Source organism: Hypanus sabinus, chromosome 14 (assembly GCF_030144855.1).
Source record: "Hypanus sabinus isolate sHypSab1 chromosome 14, sHypSab1.hap1, whole genome shotgun sequence".
In the NCBI taxonomy this organism is placed as follows: domain Eukaryota; kingdom Metazoa; phylum Chordata; class Chondrichthyes; order Myliobatiformes; family Dasyatidae; genus Hypanus; species Hypanus sabinus.
The window spans coordinates 20,531,417-20,556,516 of NC_082719.1; the positions used below are offsets into that span (position 1 = coordinate 20,531,417).

Here is a 25,100-nt window from a genome sequence, read left to right on the forward strand (position 1 = left end):
ACAGTACTTAGAGACTAATGATAAAACTAACTAAAAGTCAGCATGGTTTCAGTCGAGGGAAATCTCGCCTGACAAATCTGTTAGAGTTCTTTGAGGAAGTAACAAGCAGGGTGGACAAAGGAGAGGTAATATGTCATTTACTTGGATTTTCAGAAGGTGTTTGATGAGGTGCCACACATAAGGCTGCTTAACAAGATAAAATCCTACGGCGTTACAGGAAAGACCCTGACATTGATGGTGGAATGGCTGACAGGCAGGAGGCAGTGAGTGGGAATAAAAGGAGCCTTTTCTGGTTGGCTGCCAGTGACTAGTGGTGTTCCTCAGGGGTCAGTATTGGGACCGCTACTTTTCACATTGTTTGTCAATGATTTTGATAATAGAATTGATGGCTTTGTGGAAAACCTTTCTGATATGAAGATAGGTAGAGGGGTAGGTAATGTTGAGGAAGCAATGTGATTACAGCAGGACTGAAACAAATTGGAAGAATGGGCAAAAAAGTGGCAGATGGAGTACAGTGTTGGGAAATGAATGATAATGCATTTTGGTAAAAAGAACAATAGTGCAGACTATTTACTTAAAGGGGGAGAAGGTTCAAACATCAGAGGTGCAGAGGGATTAGGAGTCCTCGTGCAAGACTCCCAGAAGGTTAATTTACAGGTTGAGTCTGTGGCAAATTTAATTCAAAGGGAATAGAATATAAAAACAAGGAGATAATGCTGAGCCTTTATAAGACACTAGTCAGTCTGCACTTGCAGTATTGTCAATAGTTTGGTCTTCATATCTCAGAAAAGATGTCTTGTCATTGGAGAGAGTCCAGAGGAGGTTCACGAGGATGATTCCAGGAATGAAGGGGTTAACATACGAGGAGTGTTTGGCAGCTTTGGGCCTGAACTCACTGGAATTTAGAAGAATGTGGGGGGGGGGGGGAGGATCTCATTGAAACCTACTGAATGTTGAAAGAACTAAATAGGGTGGATGTCGAGAGGATGTTTTTATGGTGGGGGGGTATCCAGAACTAGAGGGCATAGCGTCAGAATTGAGAGGTGACCCTTTATAACAGAGGTAAGGAAGATTTTTTTTAGCCAGAGAGTGGTGAATCTGTGGAGTGCTCTGCCACAGACTGTGGTGGAGGCCAAGTCTGTGGGTATATTTAAGGCAGAAGTTGATCGTTTCCTGATCGGTCAGAGCATCAAAGATTATGGTGAGAACGTAGGTGTATAGGGTTGAGTGGGATCCTGGATCAGCCATGATAGAATGGCAGAGCAGACTCAATGGCCTGAATGGCCTAATTCTGCTCCAATGTGTGTTTTCTTGCATAACAATGAGTGTGATTTTTTTTCTCTCTTGCTATTTTGAATGTATGTTATGCACCTTGGCCCCAGACGAATGCCGTATTGTTTGGCTATATCCCTGTATGGGCTGAATGATTTGATTTGAATTCATTGCCACAGATGGCTATGGGAGCCAAGTCATTGAGTATTACAGGTACTTGGTTAGTCAGGGTGTCAAAGGTTATGGGGAGAAGGCAGGACAATGGGGTTGAGAGAGATTAAAAGTCAGCCATGATGTAATGATGAGGCAGACTCGATGGTCCAAATGGCCTACTTCTGCTCCTATGTCTTATGGTTAGAGTTAAATTGGGATTGTCGGGGGTTGTTGGGATAGCATGACTCAAAGGGCAGAAGGGCCTGCTCTGTGCAGTATCTCTAAATAAGTGAAAATAAATAAATATACTGTTACTTGTGTAAGACGAGAAGTGTTATGTAAAATTGTGTCTTCCAATATTGTCAAAAGCAACTACAACATCAAAGGATAAAAGCCGTTCAGGGAAATGGAGACAATACTTGTGTGAGACTTCCCGACTGCTCTGCTATAGCCTCTGGGTAATATTGTTTCACAAGTATTACAATAACTTCCATACAATTTGAATGTTTTATAAGCTTTGTTTTATATTTAACCAAATTGACAGTAACCAAGTTTTGGCTAATCATTACCAGATTAACTTCTGCTTAAAATTTCACTGTTCAACTTTGGTTTTAAGATTACCTGCTTTATACATGTATGGCTCGTGTGACCCACTTGTGACTGGTAATTTCTGTTTTGAACAGCATAGACGTATTTTATATAATACTATTCTAAATATAGGTTCTACAGTTCTTTGATCCAACAAACATGAAAATGGGATGGTGGACATGGTAGGGATGTCCATGAAGGATATGTTTCTGTTTGCGGACAGCCAGTCACTGGGCTCGAAGATGCCCTCTGGTCAAGGCAACTTTTCTGGAACTCCAATAAAACATCATGAATTAACTATGAACCTTTCCCTGCTTTTCAATTACTTATTACAATAGTTATTATAAAATATGTGGCCCGTACTGACAGGAAGGATAAAATAACTAGAGCAAACAAACGAGCTGACTCCTTTGCTCAGGCAGCAACAGCAGATCTTTATGGCCATGCAGCACCCCAGTGTGATCAGACTGCCAGTACTTCCCAAATTCTTTGTTGAACTAGTAAAATTACAGTGTGATACGTCAGAAGCTGAAATTACTTTACAGATTAAAGCATACTGTATGCAAGATTATAGAGGATGGCAGCAGGTATAATCAGAACTGAGAGAATTTTGACCGTAGCAACAAAATAGCAGCAAGTACATGATGTCACACCTCAAACTGGCCACCAGAGGGAGGCAGAGCTGACAAGGCTACAACCCCTTCCTGCTTGTCGCCTATTAGGCTAATTATGAGTTCATTGTTATCACCTGTGCCTTGTTTGTAGCCCTATATAAGTTCCCTGACACCCCCCCCCCCCCCCCCATCTTGTTTCTTTGCTCAGACTTGGAATTATCTTTGGTAAGTGAAGTCTTTGCTTTGTAGGATTGCTTTTTTTTTTGTGGGGAGGGAATTTTGACTTTTCCTGAGAGTTTTTTTGGATTCTCTGCTTGTGCTTTGCTTGCTAAGGAATTCAGTAAAACATGTTCTCAGTCATCCAGGTCACTGTATATCAAGTAGTAGTAAATCAAGGCAACTGGACTTGTAGCTACTTATCAGCATTTATAATGCAGTCATCTCTACCCTGGTGTCTCCATTTGTGCAAAGGTAAGACTAATAACCCTCTTGTTACCTCTTAACAACTCTTTTGTGATTGCTATACCTTTAAACAACTCAGAGTTTATAAACAGGAAAACTACCCACCATGGATCAGAACTGAAGAAACCTCTCAGATGAGTGGTGAAATATCTTGTAGACAACACAGCGAGTCCAGTTGCTTGATTTACTAACTGCTTGAAGTCCAGTAAAAACTTGTTGGACTTTTTCCCCTCCAGTTTTGTGTGACATTGGGCTCACCACTATTCAGTGTGAGGGAAGTTAAAACTGAAGAAGCTGTGTAGTCAGTTGTGATTCATGATTTTCCAGAGACATAATCCCAAAGAACACAGCTGGTGTCTCTTGCTGTGAAGCCCTCTCCCAGGTGCTCACTGGTGCATCTCCGAGCATCTTATACATTTGCCTCAACTGTATGGGTTGGCATTATGCATTTGCTATCGTTTATCTGCAGGGGTAGATGCTTGTAGAAATGATGGTGTCACTTCATCTCTGATTATCAGAATTTAGTCCTAACTTTTGAATCCCTGAGAAAATTTCAAGTGACAACAGTCCTCCCTTTGTCAGAAGAAGTTTTACAGGAGTTGATAAAAGCTTTGCAGTATTTTGCATGTCCTTACCACTTCCATCCTTGGGCAGCTGAAAGACCGAATGGGGACCTGAAATGCAGATGAGCTAAATTGTGTGACGAGACTGAGGCAGAGGCGCTTCCACTGGCTCTTGTGACAGTGTGCTGTGCTCTCAGCTTGTAACAGGTCTATCTTGCAATGAGGGCTTTGGGACATCTCTTGTACTTGCCAGTCACTGCTTCCTTTTACATGGATGGACATCCATACCACGAGTAAAAGTAGTTGTGGTATTGTATGGCACTAACACAAGCTCTTAAAGGTTCTCGTCAATGGTTACTCGAAGCCTAGATCATGCTGGCTGCAGACTGCCACTTCTACCATCCAGGAGACTGGGTACTGGTGAGAGGCCACCAGCAAAAGAACTGCCAGGGAAAGTCTCCTCCCAGTTTTGAGTCTGATAACATATAGAAACTTCCAAATCAGATCAACTGCTGCTGCTCCCTTTCTTGTGAGGTAATGGGAATAGCTGGCAAGAGAATGGGTGTCGGTGGAGAGGAAGTCCAGGCCACACAAAATGTGGTTGCAGGTCTTATCAGTGTGAACTTTCTTCTAACAGATTGTCAGAATTGCAATAAATGTCCAATGAAAAGGGCACGCTTTCTGTTTGCACAGTGAGCAAAGTTAAACAACCTACCAACAGTAACTGATTGACAAAAGGCCCTCCCCCTAGTTTTACTCAATCTCTATAAAGCAGTCAATTGTAGCGGGCGACTTTTCATTTCCGTGAAGAGGAAGGAACAACAACACTCTACTTAATAGACGTGGTGAGTTGAAGTAAGAAGAACAAAAACAAAGCCGTCGATACTAAGTGAATATATTAACCTTTCTTTTACTAAGCATCCCGTTCAGCAGTAATATATTGGTTCAAGTAAGTGGAGTTCGACTCTGCCTTGGAGGTACACTTATTTCAGCAATTTCTAAAATGTACATTTTTTTGTGCATACATGCTGTCTTAATCTTTATAGCTTGGCATTACAGAAAGTTAACGGAGAAACCCAAGATCTGAAATGTTGGGCTTTTGAAATTCAGAACACAGAATTCAAATTGGTGTTTGATTCAAGAGTAAATTTTAAAGCCCTCTATGATTGGGCAATCTAAGCTTTGGGTATTCGGAGAAATTATTTATTCTTGATCATTGTGGTTGTTGGAATTAGCAAGCCGATGAAAGAGTGATGCTGCAATTGTATGGATGGAACTGCTTCTGGAATATCGCCTATGAGTCTGGTCTCGTACTTTAGATAGGATATCTTTGTGATAGAGGAAGTGTAACGAAGATTCAGGAGATTAATTTAGTGGTTGGGTGGTGGGGGAGGGGAAGAATAGTTCTAAATCCTCAGATGAGGAGACTGAGCCTTTAAAGTTCAAACTACATGTATGTCACCATATATATCCCTGAGATTCATCTTCTGAGCATGCACAGTAAATCCAAGAAACGCAATAGTACTGGTGAAACACTGTTGCACAACAGGATGAACAAATAACCAATGTGCAAAAGATGACAAACTCTGCAAATACAGAAGCAAGTAATAATGAATAAATGTCAAGAATGAGATGGAGTCCCTACAAGTGAGGCACTAGGTCGTGGGAACAGTTCAATGATGGAGTAGGTAAAGTAGTCCTCGCTGGTTCTCGCTGGTTGAGGGATAATAACTGTTCCTGAGCCTTGTGTTGTGGGTCCTGACACCCTCTACCTTCTAGATCAGAATCTGCTTTAATGTCATGAAATTTGTTAACATTGCAGGAGCAATACAACGCAATGCATGATGAACGTGGAAAAAATAAATGAATTACTGCAAGTATATGTATATTAAATAGTTTAATTAAAAATAGTGTTGAAACAGGAATAATAAGTGAAGTAGTATTCATGCAGCAGCAAGAAGAGAGCCTGGTCCTGGCGGTGGGGGAATCAAATATGTAGAGCAGGGGGCCCACACCTGCTGTTTATCTTGTGCTGTCTCCCAGGGTTATCTTGTGTTTATTTTTAAACCTTTCTCCATTGCTAGGGAGCATTCTCCATTGATAGGGGAATCAAGGGATATGGGGACAAGGCAGGGACTGGGTATTGATAGTGAATGATCAGCCATGATCTCAGAATGGTGATGCAGGCTCAAAGGGCCGAATGGTCTACTTCTGCACCTATTGTCTATTGCTGTTTTAATATCATATCCTGCCTCACTGGTGCTTTGCTATGTTTTAAAGGTACTCATTGAAGCAATGGCTTCTAGGCAAAGTGATCAACAAGCAAAGATGCCTGATGAAAGCTATTTTAATGTATTAAGTAGACCTGAAAGGAGATATTAGTGATAACAAGCTAAAAGCAATGGAGGGACTGCTGTCTAGCTATGAATTTGGATTTTACCATGCAAATTTTATTAGTCCTATTTTTTTTCAATCTTTTTAGACTTGGCCAATTCATTCATTGAGTTTCAGCATTTGAAAACTACTTGGCTAAGCTCATGTTTTAAAGAAATTGCATTCAGCATTAGATTAAGCAATTGCTTACATGGTTCCTCTATAGTCCTACTGTATCCTTTATGGTTCGTAAAGAGAATCAAGCAGACTCTTCATTGTCACAATGCATATTTTGCAGTTTGTTGCTTTTTGTGCTAAATCCTTTTGTGGCAATTCAAGCCAAGTATTTCCTTCTCTCTGAGCATTCTGCAATTGTACCAGACTCTGAACTCAAATGACAGCTTTAGTAACTGAGTTTGAGTTGACTCTCACTGGCTGGCAAATCTTTTCCCTTTCAAGGGGGAAGTTGGCAAATCCCACCAATGGAAGACTGTTCCTTAGTAAGTCACTGAAAAGCAAAACGTTGGTTCCTGTTATAGGTTGAGAGACATAATGCATTTACATTATATTCTTCTATAGCCACGGTTATTTCTAGCCTCAACAGTTTCTGCCTTCCACCAGTTACTTTAAGTAATTTGTAACAAATTTAAGAATAGTGATAGAAAATGGCTATTTATCCACAAGCCTGTTACATCATTTGACAAGATTGGAAACGGTGACCAATGTACATATTAAAATGTTAAAGTAAAATTCAAAGGAATACGGGAGCTGGGACCCTGGTGAGTTTCGAGGGCGTGTGGAAACCCTGCTATCCAGTATGTTAACAGGAATGCCATGTATGGCAATGCTCAGGAACCAGCACTGTGGCCAGACATGGGATTTCTGAGCAAGCTGACCCCCAATTATGGGAATGGAGGGGATGAAATCTCACTATATCCATTCTAGGAAGGAAAACTGCTTCAATAGCAGATTGAGTACAATAACACAAGTTGGAAAGCAAGAGAACTGTATGACCAATTTTTAGCTGAACAATGATTATTTTGTAGATTAAGAGAAAATCCCACATGGAATTGAAAATTGCACAAGGAATAAAACTGTATAAAATTAAATAAATCTGGTTGGTCGTTCAAATTTCTGCGCACCGCACAAAATACCGACTATCAAAGCATTGCACGAGAGAGGACATATCTGCATGCGGTACAAAATGCCAAACATTAAAACTCTGCCCAACAGAAGATAAATTTGTCATGGGGATGCACTCCTGCTAGCAATTAAATTTTCCCAATGGCGTGTGTTTCTGACAACTAGATCCAGCTCCTGACCTTTGCATGTAGTTTAGCTACTAAGCCTGTCTGAACTGTTTCTACTGATAGAAGGGACAAAGGCAGGCACTGGTGCCTTAAAACCAGTCACTTTAGGCAGATGGTGGCTCAACAGTTGTGGTTGGTAGTTTATCTAAGAGGGAAGGCTTTTTTTAAAATAAAACTTCCACTGCCTAGCCACTCATAGGATGGCTTCAGGAGTAAACTCTAGGGGAGGGGGTGGAATCTGGAGCTGGAGTCCCAAAGGCTGTTCAATGCTGACTGGCAACTCTTATGATGCTTCTGGTGCCAACCTGTATTGGTCTCTGCCATTGCCTGGAGAGGGGGAGCCTGCTACATTGTACTGCCCTGGCTTGTGTGTAACAGTTGGATGCAACAACTATGGTTGACACCCACCAACCAACAGATAGCCTATGTGTGGATCTTCACACTTACTGACTGAGCGCAGTATGCTGAAAGAGCCAATGGTCTAAGATGGTTTAAAATTAGCTTTTATTTGTCACATGTACATAAAGAAATGATGAAATCTGTTTGTGTCAATGACCACTATGCTGTGTAGGAGAGATGTGTAACGGAAGTACTTGGAAGAGTGAAACCCATTTATTTTGTTGCAACACGGAACCCAATGCAGTCAACCATTTCTCGCTGTTATTTCCAGATTTTACCCCTGTGAAGTAAAATGGCTCAGTTTGTACCAGGCCAAATGGTGGTAATGACTCAACCTCAGGCTGCCCCAGCGAAGAGTGATTGGAGCAGCGGACTGTGCAGCTGTTGCGATGATATTGGAGTGTGTAAGTTGTTTGTATATGGCTTTGGACTGACCGACCTGGTTGCCTTAATGTTCTGGTTAACTTTCTGTTTTATGAGTCTCGATCATAAAATACTTCACATAATTGTAAAGGTGCTCTTTAGTTTCTGTTTTCCCTTGTAAGTTTGATCAATCTAGACACGAGAGTCTTAAAGCTGCATCCATTACCCAGAAGAAGCCAGTCAGTGGCTGTATGTTTGCTATTTGATCATGCCAGCTATTCACTGTTTATTGTCTATGCTGGCCTTTGTTAAATGTCCTCATTCCCAGGTCTTGTCGTCATTGCATGGTGAGCAACATCTGCTCAATGTGGGAATCCTGCTTGGAAGAGATGATCCATCCCTCCAGTCTTCTGCTAAATGGCGACATTAGCCTGAAGAAAATTATACTGGTTTTTTGATGTCTGTTTTCAACATTGACCACCTGATCCAAGCTAAAGAGAAGACCTACACTGGTATGAGTCGGTTATTAGCTGCGGTATATATCCTCAGCCTGGGTCAGCTCTTTATCAATAAGTTCACTAAGACCCACTGCTGCACAGGAGTCGAACTAAAGCTGAGCCTAAAGAGACTGTCAATATGCAGCAACAATGGTGAAAGCTGGAAATATTCAGCACATTGGGCAGCGTGTGTGTTGAAATCAGATGGCTATTTTCAATGAGGACCTCACAGAGCTGAAGAAATGTTCTCTGCTCTGTCCTGTGGAAGCTGGTGATCATATTTGTATTTTATGCTGCCTTTTTGTGTTTCCAGGTTGCTGTGGGATTTTCTGTACAATTTGCCTTGGATGTCAGATTGCGGGGAACATGGGCGAGTGTTGTCTCTGTGGTACTAGCATGGCAATGAGAACCCTCATCAGAACGAAGTACCACATCAATGTAAGTAGGTCTGATTCCTTCTGAGAGGCGGGTGCTTCTACTACAGCAAGTATGGGCTCTTGATAATTGAGCAGGGAGCCTCTAATTCAGGGAAATGGGGTTGTTGCTAATCTAGAAGCTAAGGACCAGGAAAACGATCCTGGGGAGCAAGTCTTTGCAAGGGAAGATGACGTCTGGTTGATAAGTCTCTAGTGATAGTGCTGAGATCATCAAATGTAGCTTCTAAGGGAGCAGGTTTCACAATATGTTGATAATTGTCTCAATCCTCCCTAGTTTGTTCCCACTTTGCTGTCTTGTCTGTTTCTACTTGTTGTCCATGAGTCTCAATCTAAATCCCCTCTTCCATTCCTCCATCTACCCATCGTTCACACCCCACCTCACCTGGTTCACCCCTCTCCTGCCTCAGACCTCCTTCTCACTCTGTATCCTTCAGCACTCAGTTCTGATGCAGAGTCTTGACCCTCAGCATAACCATCCCTTTGCCTCCTTGACCATCTTCCAACACTTTGAATCTTGCCCTGATGATAATTGTTTGTCTTCTAATCTAGATGCCCCCTGCATATTAGACTCAGTGAGATTTTCAACAGTTGCCTCTCCAGGTCATAAAACCATGGGATTTTTCTTATTGCATACTTTTATATTAATTCTAAGGCATTTGCATATGTAATAGGCAGGAAAGCATTTTGTTAAGGTTGTTATAGGTGGAGGGGTTGATGTAGTGGGATGCCATCCCACTACCTATTAAATTCTCCCAATGGTGTGTGCCTTAAATAGCCTCTGACAACCAAGTCCAACTCCTGGCCTTCACGTGTGGCTTAGCCACTAAGCCCAGTGGAACTGTTCCTACTGACAGGAGAAAAGGCAGGTTACTGGTGCCTTAAAACCAGTTGCTTGGGGCAGATAGGGCTCATCAACCAGAAGAAGGAAAACTCTGATCTGAAATCTTTGCTGCCTTGTGGCTCTTCCCACTCACGGGGAAGGTTTTGGGAGCAAATGCTGGGGTGGAATCCAGAGCTGGGGTCCCTAAGGCAACAGTTTGTTCTCCATATCATACCGGCCTAGCTTGTGATAACAGCTAGGAAATAGCCATCAGAAGGCCTCAGATTGCAATAGCATTCATTATGTTGAGTGGTAGAAGTTCAGTGGTAATAAAAATTCTTTAAGGAATGATGGGTTTAATAGTCATTTTTTTTTAAGTGACTACTTCCCAGTTTCTCTTCCACTGAAATCGTATGAAGCAGGAAACATTAATGATCATTTTATACTAGAAATCTGAAATTTAGCAGAAAATGCTGGAATTGCTCAGAATATATCTTTTTTTAAAGTAACTACTTCCCAGTTTCACTTGCACTGAAATCGTATGAAGTGGGAAACCTGAACAAATCAACTTTTTTAATACTAGAAATCTGAAATTTAATAGAAAATGCTGAAATTGCTCAGTGAGAGAAACAGTACCTGTAGAAGGCAAAACAGCTAACATTTTGGGTCTGGGATCCTCCAAAAGAACTGGGGAAGGGTTGCATGCCTGAAATGCTAGCATTGTCAGATCAGCATAATCCATGTCCAAAGCTGCATAGCACAAAGCAGATTAGTGGTAAAATTGAGATTAAAGGCAAAATGCATGTAAAACTGAGAATGGATAGCTGTACATGCAGGGTACCAGAGGGGGACCTATTAATGTTGTTTTTTTTGCTGGTTTTTTTTCCAGGGATCTCTATGTGGTGACTGGTTAGTGACCATGTGCTGTCTCCCGTGTTCTCTCTGCCAAATTAAAAGAGAAATAAATTACCACCAGTGATGTCATTGGTGTTCATCTCTGACTGTTGTACTTCACGTGGTAAGCTGAGGCCAAGTTCTCCTTGAGGATAGAATTGAAGGCATTTTTTTGAGCAGCGTGATTGCATGTGCTTTTGTGGGTAATATTTGCTGTTGTCTGCAGTTTCAAATTGGATCATGCATCAGTTTGCAATGCTTTAATCGTGTTTCTTTTACTTTGTGCTGAAGGAGGTTTTTATTTTTTAATCATTTCTGGGGATCTGGGTAAAAACACGAAATGCTAGCAGAACTCAGCAGGCCAGACAGCATCTATGGGAGGAGGTAGTGATGATGTTTCTGGGCATTGATTTGGAGGCTGATGTTTATTGCCCATTTCCCTGGGGGAGGGGGCAGTGCACCTGCCCCTTGAGCCACCGCTGTTCTCTTGGTGAAGGCATTGCCGAAGTGCTGCTTGGTAGACAGCTCCAAGACGTAGTCAGTGATGACAGAGGGATTGTTTCAGGCTGGCTGTGGCATGAGAATTGGAAGGGGATCCTTAGGAGGTGCCTGCTGTCCTCATTCTCAGTGGTAGAGCTTACAGGTTTGGGAGGTGTCATTGGAGTGAGAGATGTGGGTAATCCAATTAGACTGGACTAGAATAATAAAATGCAGGAATTCAGTGGAAAGCTTCCCTGTAAATGTGCATCCTAAACTTCTAAGGGAAGCTTCGACCAGCACATTCAAGCATCATTTGATTATGAACTGTTGTAGCAGGAACTACAAGTTTGCCTGTGTGCCCCTGCTCAGTGAGGAAAAGATTAATCGATAGTCTTAGACCAGCCAACGTAACATTGAGCTTTAACATGTTACCAGCTAGGAAAAATAAATTCTTAGAAGCTATGGATTACTTGAGATTAGTTTTGAAATTTACAGATGTCATCTATTTTCACACCCACATCAATTCAATCCCACTTCTGTGACCACCCACCTCCACCAGGGGTGATTTTCAGTGTGTGGACCTACTGTCCAGCCAGTGTTAAGGATGTGGGATGAAACCAGACTCCCTGGTGCACATGGAGAATCTGCAAACTTCATGTTAGCAGTGCTGGAGATTGGGGTCGGGCCAGGTTGTTGGAGATGTGAAGCAGTAATATGCTACCCTTTACAGTGACCTCTTCCACTAACAAGTTTTCTTTCCTGATAGCTCTAACAAGATGCTGTTCATTGATCTGGAAAAAGAAGATTGGATTATTCGAAAGACCAAAACCATTCATTGTCATGGAAGTAAAGTTGTGTTCAACAATGACACATTAAAATCTCACAACCACTATGTTATACTCTTTCTTTAAACCTTGTAAATTATTGCTCACACATCTGAAGTTGTTTCTCCTCTCTTCCCCCCCCCCCCCAAAGAGTTGTGATTTTTCACACCCTTTGGGGAAGCTCTCATCAGTGACGTACAGAATGATTATTCTCTCCATGTGGGAACTGGAATTCTTCATGTTTATGGAAAGGGGCCATCTTTCAGACAATTCTAAATGGGTCAAAAGTCGAATTTTGTGAAAGAACAAAGCTCCAGTTAAGTGTTATTCTAATTCAGTTCTCCATTTGATTTGAAATAACTTTCTAAATTTATTTTCCATTGGTCACCTATAAACAGATAATGTGAAGCATTTCCCCAAGTTAAATGCCTGTTTTTGCTTTTTTTTTACATAATTGTATTGGCAGTTGTTTTGCCAGTGACTTTCCTATTTAAAAACTGAATTGACTCGATGTGTGCTGAATGTCAGAGTTCCAGTTCCCTACTTCCCCAGATGAGAAATACCTTTAATGTACTGCATCCCCCTTTCACCCTGTGCACAAGTGATTGTCTTGGTAACAGGCAACTATACATAATGAGAAATTAAAAAGTTGTGTATTGTATACTTCTGGTGGTTAATCTGCTGTAATTTTTGATTTGAATAAAAAAATTTAATTCTGTTTAACTACACATCAGAACTACTTCCATTGAACCTATCTACTCCTCTGAATTGACTTCACTTCTTGCATCCTTTACATGAGTAAAAATCTTTGTTACATCTCTCTGAATGTACAATTTGTTTTTTTTTAAAGTACAATAGAACAGTCAGTGTAGCATAGAAATGTATCAGTATGAATTCATCAGTCTGATGGCCTGGTGGAAGAAGCTGTCCCAGAGCCTGTTGGTCCAGGCTTTTATGCTGCAGTACTGTTTCCTGGATGATAGCAGCTGGAACAGTTTGTGATTGGGGTGACTCAGGTCCCCACTGATCATTTGGGCCCTTTTTACACACCTATCTTTGTAAATGCCCTGAATAGTGGGGAGTTCACATCTACAGATGCACTGGGCTGTCCACAACACTCTGTGATTGAGAGAGGTACAGTTCCCATACCAGGCAGTGATGCAGTCAGTCAGGATGTTCTCAATCATGCCCCTGTAGAAAGCACCACCTTGGTTTTTATTCCTTGGCAGGCAGATGCCCCCGGGAAGCCTCAGGCTCACTCAGCTCGCTTCCATCTAGGGACAGCAGCCTTCAGCCCCACTAAACTGGGTAATCAGCTTGTGTAGATGCTGTGTGATGTCCCTACCCTGCCCAATAACAGACAGTACACCATATGTGATTAAATGATTACACTTTATAGATTGTACTGGAACTATGTACTTAATAAATACAATATAAAGGGAAAAGTAAAAGGTGCCAAACTTATCAAAGTCCAACCACTTCATGCACAACTGTTGGAGCTCAGTTAATGAAGTCTTCTTGCCACCATTCAATCCCCTCTGACCTCCTCAACCTGCCGGCTGGGACCAACAACTGTGGTTGACCAGCTGTGGTTGCTCCACACCAATCTGTCCTCGTCTCTTCTCCTTGCCAAAGACCCTGGTGCAGTTGGAGGTGACAGAACAGGCAAGGAGAGGGAGGAAAAAAATGGCAGATAGAGACAAGTTTGAGATGGGAGGATGGCCAGAGAGGGCTGAAAGGCAAAGTGGAACAAGTGTGGAAGGGATGAAGAGAAGGTGGAAAAGGGTGAAGATGGGAAGGATGGGCCAAGGGTGAAGTGCCCTGATGAATAGGTGTGTGGGTGATGGATTCTCCTTTTATTCACCCTAACCATTCCCCCCTTCACCTCATCGCCCCTAAGAAGTGGACTCACTTAATTTCTGTCAGACAGGGTTTGAGTATTGGGGGGAGGGGAGAGGTAAACTCCTGACTGTGGTGATATCTACAGGACTGTAGGAACTTCACAAGGAGATGAGCTAGCTGCTCACTAAGCCATTGCAAACATTGATTACATTTTAAAGCATCCTGACTCCTGTAAGAACTCCTCCCTTTTCCTAGTTCCTGTCTGTATTTCCTCAAATGAGACTTTCTGTTCAAATGAGAAACGTCTCTGAAATGTTTTTCTGACTACTGTTTCCCCTTCGTTTTTTAAAAAAACACTTTTACTGTATCTTATCAATTTCCTGCACCTGTGCTCTCACTGGGGAGTGTCAACGCCATTCTACGATAAATCAGCAGAACTGCTGGAATTTCTTCACGCTGGAGAACTTTGCTTGTGCTGCTTTCTCGGTCTGTGTGCCGTGTTCAAAGCAAACGAAGTAGGTGATTCTTGCCCATCATCCATAAGATGGCCAACGACAGCATCTAGATCATAACTTTTCATCAGGTTTAGGTTGTCCCCATATAACGGGGGAGCCAGAAAAGATTCTCCACTCAGTATCCATTGCCGTTGACAGGAGGGGGAGCTCCTTCACTCATAGGGTGGTGCAGATGGGAAATGAGCTGCGAGTGGAAGAAGCAGATTGTAATGTTTAACAGAAGTTTAGATGCTTACATGGTTGACAGAGAGAGAGATGGAAGGCTATGATAAGTGCAGTTAGATGGAACTAGACAGAAAACCAGGCCAGCACAAACTAGTTGGCCAAAGTCAGCTGGAAGATTGGAGCGACTGGAATTTAGAAGGATGAGAGGGGATCTGATTGAAACATATAAGATTGTTAAGGGATTGGACATGCTAGAGGCAGGAAACATGTTCCCAATGTTGGGGGAGTCCAGAACCAGAGGCCACAGTTTAAGAATAAGGGGTACGCCATTTAGAACAGAGTTGAGGAAAAACATTTTCACCCAGAGAGTTGTGGATCTATGAAATGCTTTGCCTCAGAAGGCAGTGGAGGCCAATACTCTGGATGCTTTCAAGAAAGAGTTAGATAGAATTCAAAGATAGTGGAGTCGAGGGATATGGGGAGAAGGTGAGAATGGGGTACTGATTGTGGATGATCAGCCATGATCACATTGAATAGTGGTGCTGGCTCAAAGGGCTGAATGGCCTACTCCTGCACCTTATTGTCTCTGAGTAGACCCTTTGACTTTCTATTGTGCCTCAGTCCAATTTTATTTCTTATTCTGCTTAAAATTAATGGGAATGTGCCAGATGATGCAAAAATCTGAAATAATAGTGAAGTATGAATAATACTGCAGATATAGGCAGAGAAATGGCAGATGGGTTTAACCCAGATAAATGTGAGCCATTGCGCTTGGTAGGGCAAAAGCATAGAAACAGTACAGTGTAAGAGATAAGATCCTTAACAGTTTTGCTGAGCAACGAGATCTTGGGCTCCTTAAAAGTGGATACACAGGTCGATAGCATGATTAAGAAGGCTTATGGAATGCTTTTATTAGTCAAGATATTGAGCTCAAAAGTCAAGAGGTTATGTTGCAACTTTGTAGCACTCTGGTTAGGCCGTATCTGGAATATTGTGTACAGTTCTGGTCACCCCACTGTAGGAAGGACGTTGAGACTTTGGAGAGGGTGCAGAAGAGGTTTACCGGAATGCTGTCTGTCTTAGAGGGCATGTGTTATCATGAGAAGCTGGATAAACTTGGGTTGTTTTCTCTGGGGCGATGGAGGCTGAGGGGCAGTCTGATAGAGGTTTATAAGATTATGGGAGGCATTGATAGAGTAGATGGTGGGGGGGGGGGGAATCTTTCTCCCAGAGTAAAAATATCTAATACCAAAGGGCATGCATTGAAGGTGAGAGGGGTAGGTTCAAAAAGGATGTGAGGGGTAATATTTTTATTCAGATTGCCTCTACCACCATACCAGGCATCCATCAAACACATTAGAGGCTTTTAAGAGACATTAGATAGATACATGAACGTGAGGAAAGTGGAGGGATATGGACATTGTGTTGGTAGGAGGGATTTGATTGACTTTTTTAGGTGGTTCAGCACAACGTGGGCTGAAGGGCCTGTTCACGTGATGTACTCTTCTGTGTTCTATTCTCAGAAAGGAGAAAAGTTCTGCTCTCAAGATTAATTTAGTTATAGTTTATATTAATTTAAGTTTATTAGCTTATTCAAATTGCATTTCTTATCAAAGTATGAATGTAGTATACAACCCTCAAATTCATCTTCCCACAGACAGCCACGAAACAAAGAAGCAGCATGAAATCTGTTCAAAGGAAAACATCAAACACCTGATGTGCAAAAAAAACATAAATTGTGCAAATAGCAAAAAATGGGTGGAAAAACACAGAATATAAGTCATTGAACCAGTCAGTGAAACAGTCCGCGAATGTTCAGTTCAGTTTAGTGCTGTGCAGTTTGTTGATTACAGAGCCGGTCTGCTCTGATCAAAAATGCACAAAATAGCGATTTAAAAATGAGTAAGCAGAAGCACATCATGACATCAGTATTCACTACGGAAAAGGATCTTAGTGATTGTAGTGATGACTTGCAGCAGACTGAAAAGCTTGAGCATGCAGATATTAAGAAAGAGGATGTGCTGGAGCTTTTGGAAAGCATTAAGTTGCATAAGTCACCGGGACTGGACGAGATGTACCCCAGGCTACTGTGGGAGGTGAGGAAGGAGATTGCTGAGCCTCTGATCATCAATGAGGACGGGAGAGGTTCCAGAGGATTGGATAGTTGCGGATGTTGTTCCAGTATTCAAGAAAGGGAGTAGAGATAGCCCAGACAATTATAGACCAGTGAGTCTTACTTTATTGGTTGGTAAATTGATGAGAGGCTTAACTTCATCTTTGGAGAGGCATAATATGTTTAGGAATAGTCAGCATGGCTTTGCAGGCCATGCCTTAAGAGCCTGATTGAATTTTTTGAGGATGTGACTAAACACATTGATGAAGGAAGAGCAGTAGATGTAGTGTATATGGATTTCAGCAAGGCATTTGATAAGGTACCCCATGCAAGGCTTATTGAGAAAGTAATGTGGGACATTGCTTTGTGGATCCAGAACTGACTTACCCACAGAAGGCAAAGAGTGGTTGTAGATGGGTCATATTCTGCTTGGAAATCCATCACCAGTGGAGTGCCTCAGGGATCGGTTCTGGGACCCCTGCTCTTCGTGATTTTTATAAATGAACTGGATGAGGAAGTGGAGGGATGGGTTAGTAAGTCTGCTGATGATACAAAGTTTGAGGGTGTTGTGGATAGTGTGGAGGGCTGTCAGAGCTTACAGTGGGCATTGATAGGATACAAATCTGGGCTGAGAAGTAGCAGATGGAGTTCAACCCAGATAAATGTGAGGTGGTTCATTTTAGTAGGTCAACAAATATGGCAGAATATAGTATTAATGGACTCTTCGCAGTGTGCAGGATCAGAGGGATCTTGGGGTCTGAGTCCAGAGGACGCTCAAAGCAGCTGCGCAGTTTGACTCTGTGGTTAAGAAGGTGTATGGTGTATTGGCCTTCGTCAATCATGGAATTGAATTTAGCAGCTGAGAGGTAATAGTGCAGCTATATAGGACCCTGGTCCGACCCCACTTGGAGTACTGTGCTCAGTTCTGGTCGCCTCACTATAGGAAGGATGTGGAAGCCATAGAAAGGGTGCAGAAGAGATATACAAGGATGTTGACTGGATTGGGGAGCATGCTTATGAGAATAGGTTGAGTTTTCTCTTTGGAGCGAAGAAGGATGAGAGGGGACCTGATAGAGGTGTACAAGATGATAAGAGGAATTGATCGTGTGGATGGTCAGAGGCTTTTTCCCAGGGCTGAAATGGTTGCCACAAGAGGACACAGGTTTAAGGTGCTGGGGAGTAGATACAGAGGAGATGTCAGGGGTAAGTTTTTCACTCAGAGTGGTGAGTGCACAGAATGGGCACAGTGGTGGGGGCAGATGCGATAGAATCTCATGAGGCTTTTAGATAGGTACATGGAGCTTAGTAAAATAGAGGGCTATGGGTAAGCCTAGTGATTTCAAAGGTAGGGACGTGTTCGGCGCAACTTTTGTGAGCAGAAGGGCCTGTATTGTGCTGTAGGTTTTCTATGTTTCTATGAACTGTAGTCCCCAAACCACATCGATTAAACATTACCCAGATTCTGGTACTATACTCTGGCAGCATCGAGGGAGAACGAGAGGGAGACCAGTGAAATGCAGGTAGACAACGCTGACAACCCACTCGCCTTCTGCTCTTGCCCTCGTTGATTTCAATCTTGCTCAACATCTTAATCAGTGAGATTGACAAGAAACATATTTGATCATGAACTCACTGCATCTTGGCCTCCGGGCTACATACTCCACTCAAACTGACTGAACTCCCTCAGAGACAGCGAAGAGCCAGATCACTAAATTGGCCCAAAAATATACCGTCAAAACATAAATCACAGATTCCAATAGTAGCAGGATCCTGTCTGAGAGTAGTAGTAAAAGATGTAGTTTTGTGAACAGTGTTGCCTTTGGTGCATTGTTTGCCAATGTCACCTTTGTCATGTTTGTAATGAACTCTGCAGTTACAATAAACTATGTTCCATGTATGTATGCTTGCCATGAATTTAATCTTGAACTTGACCCTTTCATGATAGCATTAGCCTTGTTTTCAGTGAGTTTCATTCATTTGTATTTATCGTATGACTTGAACATACCACGTTTGACCGAACAAAGATGTATTCCTGCTGTGATGTTGGGGGTGCTTCAGAACTTTCCCTAAAATGCATAAATTATCCTTGGCATCAGATATGCTGATTACATAGAAACATAGAAAATAGGTGCAGGAGTAGGCCATTCAGCCCTTCGAGCCTGCACCGCCATTCAGTATGATCATGACTGATCATCCAACTCAGAACCCTGTACCTGCTTTCTCTCCATACCCCCGATCCCTTTAGCCACAAGGGCCATATCTAACTCCCTCTTAAATATAGCCAATGAACCAGCCTCAACTGTTTCCTGTGGCAGAGATTTCCACAGATTTACCACTCTCCGTGTGAAGAATTTTTTCCTCATCTCAGTCCTAAAAGGCTTCCCCTTTATCCTTAAACTGTGGCCCCTTGTTCTGGACTTCCCCAACATTGGGAACAATCTTCCTGCATCTAGCCTGTCCAATCCCTTTAGAATTTTATATGTTTCAATAAGATCCCCCCTCAATCTTCTGAATTCCAACGAGTGTAAGCCTCGTCCATCCAGTCTTCCTTCATATGAAAGTCCTGCCATCCCAGGAATCAATCTGGTGAACCTTCTTTGTACTCCCGCTATGGCAAGAATGTCTTTCCTCAGATTAGGGGACCAAAACCGCACACAATACTCCAGGTGTGGTCTCACCAAGGCCTTGTACAACTGCAGTAGAACCTCCCTGCTCCTGTACTTGAATCCTCTTGCTATTAATGCCAACATACCATTCGCCTTTTTCACCGCCTGCTGTACCTGCATGCCCACCTTCAATGACTGGTGTACAATGACACCCAGGTCTCATTGCACCTCCCCTTTTCCTAATTCACCATTCAGATAATAATCTGTTTTCCTGTTCTTGCCACCAAAGTGGATAACCTCACATTTATCCACATTAAATTGCATCTGCCATGAATTTGCCCACTCACCTAACCTATCCAAGTCACCCTGCATCCTCTAAGCATCCTCCTCACAGTGTTAGCACTGCTGCCCAGCTTCGTGTGATCCGCAAACTTGGAGATGCTGCATTTAATTCCCTCATCTAAATCATTAATATATATTGTAAACAACTGGGGTCCCAGCACTGAGCCTTGCAGTACCCCACTAGTCACTGCCTGCCATTCTGAAAAGGTCCCATTTATTCCCACTCTTTGCTTCCTGTCTGCCAACCAATTCTCTATCCACATCAATACCACACCCCCAATACCGTGTGCTTTAAGCTTTCACACTAATCTCCTGTGTGGGACCTTGTCAAAAGCCTTTTGAAAATCCAAATATACCACATCCACTGGTTCTCCCCTATCCACTCTACTAGTTACATCCTCAAAAAATTCTATAAGATTCGTCAGACATGATTTTCCTTTCACAAATCCATACTGACTTTGTCCAATGATTTCACCGCTTTCCAAATGTGCTGTTATCACATCTTTGATAACCGACTCTAGCATTTTCCCCACCACCGATGTCAGGCTAACCGGTCTATAATTCCCCAGTTTCTCTCTCCCTCCTTTTTTAAAAAGTGGGGTTACATTAGCCACCAACAATCCTCAGGAACTATCCAGAATCTAAAGAGTTTTGAAAAATGATCACTAATGCATCCACTATTTCTTGGACTACTTCCTTAAGCACCCTGGGAAGCAGACCATCTGGCCCTGGGGATTTATCTGCCTTTAATCCCTTCAATTTACCTAACACCACTTCCCTACTAACATGTATTTCCCTCAGTTCCTCCATCTCACTAGACCGTCAGTCCCTTACTACTTCCGGAAGATTATTTATGTCCTCCTTAGTGAAGACAGAACCAAAGTAGTTATTCAATTGGTCTGCCGTGTCCTTGTTCCCCATGATCAATTCACCTGTTTCTGACTGTAAGGGACCTCCATTTGTCTTAACCAATCTTTTTCTTTTCACATATCTATAAAAGCTTTTACAGTCAGTTTTTATGTTCCCTGCCAGCTTTCTCTCATAATCTTTTTTCCCTTTCCTAATTAAGCCCTTTGTCCTCCTCTGCTGGACTCTGAATTTCTCCCAGTCCTCAGGTGTGCCGCTTTTTCTGGCTAATTGTATGTTTCTTCTTTGGAATTGATACTATCCCTAATTTCCCTTGTCAGCCATGGGTGCACTACCTTCCCTAGTTTATTCTTTTGCCAAACTGGGATGAACACTTGTTGTAGTTCATCCATGCAATCTTTAAATGCTTGTCATTGCACATCCACCGTCAATCCTTTTAAGTATTGTTTGCCAGTCTATCTTAGCTAATTCACGTCTCATACCTTCAAAGTTACCCTTCTTTAAGTTCAGAACCTTTGTTTCTGAACTAACTATGTCACTCTCCATCTTAATGATGAATTCCACCATATTATGGTCACTCTTACCCAAGGGGCCTCGCACGACAAGATTGCTAACTAACCCTTCCTCATTGTTTAATACCCAGTCTAGAATGGCCTGCTCTCTAGTTGGTTCCTCGACATACTGGTTCAGAAAACCATCCCGCATACATTCCAAGAAATCCTCTTCTTCGGCACCCTTACCAATTTGGTTCACCCAATCTATATGTAGATTGAAGTCACCCATTATAACTGCTGTTCCTTTATTGCATGCATTTCTAATTTCCTGTTTAATGCCATCCCCAAACTCACTACTACTGTTAGGTGGCCTGTACACAAATCCCAGCAGTGTTTTCTACCCCTTAGTGTTATGCAGCTCTACCCATATCGATTCCACATCTCCAGGCTAATGTCCTTCCTTTCTATTGCATTAATCTCCTCTCTAACCAGCAATGCTACCCCACCTTTTCTTTCCTGTCTATCCCTCCTGAATATTGAATATCCCTGGATGTTGAGCTCCCATCCTTGGTCACCCTGGAGCCATGACTCTGTGATCCCAACTATATCATATTCATTAATAACTATCTGCACACTCAACTCATCCACCTTGTTACGAATGCTCCTCGCATTGACACACAAAGCCTTCAGGCTTGTTTTTACAACACTCTTAGCCCTTATACAATTATGTTGAAAAGTGTTCCTTCTTGATTTTTGCCCTGGATTTGCCTGCCTGCCACTTTTACTTTTCACCTTACTACTTTTTGCTTCTACCCTCATTTTACACCCCTCTGTCTCTCTGCACTTATTCCCATCCCCCTGCCACATTAGCTTAAATCCTCCTGAACAACGGTAGCAAACGCTCCCCCTAAGACATTGGTTCCAGTCCAGCCCAGATGCAAACCGTCCTGTTTATACCGGTCCCACCTCCCCCAGAACTGGTCCCAATGCCCCAGAAATTTGAATCCCTCCCCCTTGCACCATTTCTCAAGCCACATATTCATCTGAAATATCCTCCTATTTCTACTCTGACTAGCACATGGTACTGGTAGTAATTCAGAGATTATTACCTTTGTGGTCCTACTTTTTAGTTTATCTCCTAACTCCCTAAATTCACCTTGTAGGACCTCATCCCATTTTTTACCTATATCGTTGGCACCTATGTGCACCACGACCACTGGCTGTTCACCCTCCCATTCCAGAATGTCCTGCAGCCGCTCAGAGACATCCTTGACCCTTGCACCAGGGAGGCAACTTACCATCCTGGAGTCTCGTTTGCGGCTGCAGAAACACCTATTTATTCCCCTTACAATCAAATCCCCTATCACTATAGCTCTCCCACTACTTTTCAACTGATTATAAGATTACAAGAGTGATTACAAGATCACTCTTGTCAGACAGAAAATTGCCAGCGGGAGCTGGGTTACCTCTGGTGAGAATTTGAGTCTCTGCGGAACCACAACCCTTTCTGTCCATTGACTGTGTAGTCCTTTTCACCAAGCCCTCTCGGACGAGCTTACCAGATGCACAGGGGATGTACTCAAAGCCTCCATGAAAAACTTCAGTCCCCACTAAGTCCCAGGAATCTCTGGTCCATGGTTGGAGAAAGTGGAGAAAGAACATTCAAATGACACTGAGACCCAAGTGCTCATGTATTGGGAGCATAAGACTCCTGTGTTAGTGGTATAAGGAGTGGACTATTCCTCAATTTGATCATCTACATACCTTCTCTGGAACCGTCTGTGGTTCCCACATTGACCTCATGAGTCACCTCTGTTCCTAGTTCTCTTTCTGAAGGCCTTCACCAATATCCCTTGTAGTTTCCACAGTTGTTTCATAGTTTTGAGGCAAACAAACATCTGTGTGGATTCTGGTGCAAAAACAGTTTTATTCACACACCGTTAATCATGCAGTGCATAACTATCTGCCTTGAGACCCAACTCCATCGGTAACACTGCGAATGTTCACAGGTGTCTTTTCTGAGCTCTCAGAGTCCATACTTCTCTGCTTTTCAAGAAGGTCGATCTTCTGCCTCAGGTGATCCTGGTGCTGTCTTCTCTCCCTTAGCTGGAGCCCTCAAAGCTGTCCTTCACTAGCCGTAGGCCACATGGGCTTTACTGACTGCTGTCAAGTTCTTTACTGCTGACCACCAGGGCAGAGTTATCACTGCCCTGACTTGGTTGTTACAAGAGTGTTGATTTTACCCCTGTTGTGGTCTACTAAACACTTCTCCCTGCTTGACCAAATGGATAGGAAGATAGGACCACTGCAAGTCACTTCAAATGATGAAAAGTTTGGGGAAATGCAACCACCAAATAAAGTAGACATGAAATTGGGATCCATTGAACCTCTTTGCCTATTATTTCTCTTTTTCTGGACTGACACCTACTGTTGAATATTCAGTCACGAGCCAATGGGTTTGCATGTCATAGGTAGCACCTAATTCTTGCCATAGTATCATGAACTGGGAGCTCAGACTGAATGTAAGGCCCAGCTAGTAATATGGATTTGGATCTTCCACTGGTCCAAGGTCAGCTTGGCCAGCCTTCCCTTTCTTCCCAGTTCACTGTTCTGTCGAGCTGCTTGGCGTTGCTCAGAACCCACAACACCAGACTGGAAAGAAGTCATTGTCATTTATCAGAGGCTGGCTAAGAAAAAGTTGTTGATTAATTCTGGCTGTCTTCATCCATGTCCAGCTATTCATATACATGCAACAATCAAATGTCATAAAAGACTTTCTATGTGTGTTTTCCTTAGGAACTTGGTAAATATTATTACTTATCAGCTGTCAGGGTCATATAGCACAGAAACAGACACTTTGGTCCAGCTTATCCTTGTTGAATGAGATTCCTATGTGGCTCATATCCCTCAAGACATTTCCTATCCATGTACCTGTGCAAATGTTCCATTAACAGACCACCCTCTGGGTGAAAAAGTGGCTCTCAGATTCCTATTACATCTCTCCCCTCTCACCTCAAACCTATGCCCTCTAGTTCTTGATTCCCCAATACCAGGAAAAAGACTGACCACAGAGATTCCGCGGATGCTGGAAAGCTTGAGAAAAACACAGAAAATGCTGGAGGATCTCAGCAGGTCAGGCAGCATCAATGGATGAGTGTCCTAATCTTTATCCTGATGAAGGGTCTTGGCCCAAAACGTTGACTGTTTATTCCTCTCCCTAGGTGCTATCTGACTTGCTGAGTTCCTCTGGCATTATGATGCTTAGGAAAATGACTATTTGCATTCACCCTATCTATGTCCCTTATGATTTTATAGATCCCTATCATCCCCAGCATCCTCATTCTTTTGAGCTTCAATGAATAAGATCTCAGCCTGCTCAGCCTCTCTCCATAACTCAGTTCCTTGTGTCCCAACAACATCCTCATAACCTCTTTGACACACTTTCCAGCTTAATGGTTAGCTGTATGGCTGATCAACACCTCCACCCGTTAACTCCACCACTACTATATAATTTCTCATCAGTCACCTAATATACAGACTAGCATCACTTTATGGACATACAATCGATTTATGTATTTTATGTGTTCACTGTATATTTATTGTGTATAATTATTATTATTATTATGTTCTTCATCTTCTGTGTTTTTTTTAGCTGCTCTGGATTTAGAGTAACAATTCTTTCATTCTCTTTATACTTGCGTAGAGGAAATTACATTGTAACCTCTCACTGGGCTGGAATATAGACTTGGCTCAACAGCTAACTCTTAACGGCCACGTGACTCAGCAGTGAGAAGGCCACCTTTCATAAACAATAAACCTGCAGCATAGCAGTAGAAATCCTAACCAGTGCATTACACTTTCTCCCCACCAAAAATAGTTGAGTCCTCATAACCGTGGAACTTATTAAACCATTTTCTAATAAGACAGTATTCAAATGAAGTTAGCGATTTCAGGACCCCCCCCCCCCACCCAATCCATTTGTAAATGGAAGTGGCATATTTCACCGTGGGAATGGACTGTTTCCCAGGTGCATCCTCTAGCAGCCTAGCTAGGGGTTTCCTGACTCTGAGACTTCCTTATCTTATCTTCAGCTTCTCCAGCTTCAGC

At 42.5% G+C, this 25,100-nt stretch overlaps 1 protein-coding gene across 2 annotated transcripts; it reads left to right on the forward strand.

The window, feature by feature from the left end:
- Positions 1–4,380: 4,380 nt before the first annotated feature.
- On the forward strand, positions 4,381–12,772 carry LOC132404588 (placenta-specific gene 8 protein-like). 2 transcript variants are annotated; one of them, XM_059988848.1, is made up of 5 exons: positions 4,381–4,497; positions 8,006–8,138; positions 8,908–9,032; positions 10,741–10,869; positions 11,992–12,772. In XM_059988848.1, exons 2-4 carry the CDS (start codon positions 8,027–8,029, stop codon positions 10,828–10,830), a joined length of 327 nt encoding a protein of 108 aa, XP_059844831.1. In that variant the 5' UTR covers positions 4,381–4,497; positions 8,006–8,026; the 3' UTR covers positions 10,831–10,869; positions 11,992–12,772. The 2 variants fall into 2 exon arrangements, with proteins under 2 accessions (XP_059844831.1, XP_059844832.1); XM_059988849.1 differs by lacking the exon at positions 4,381–4,497 and adding an exon at positions 4,610–4,629.
- The last annotated feature ends 12,328 nt before the right edge of the window (positions 12,773–25,100 follow it).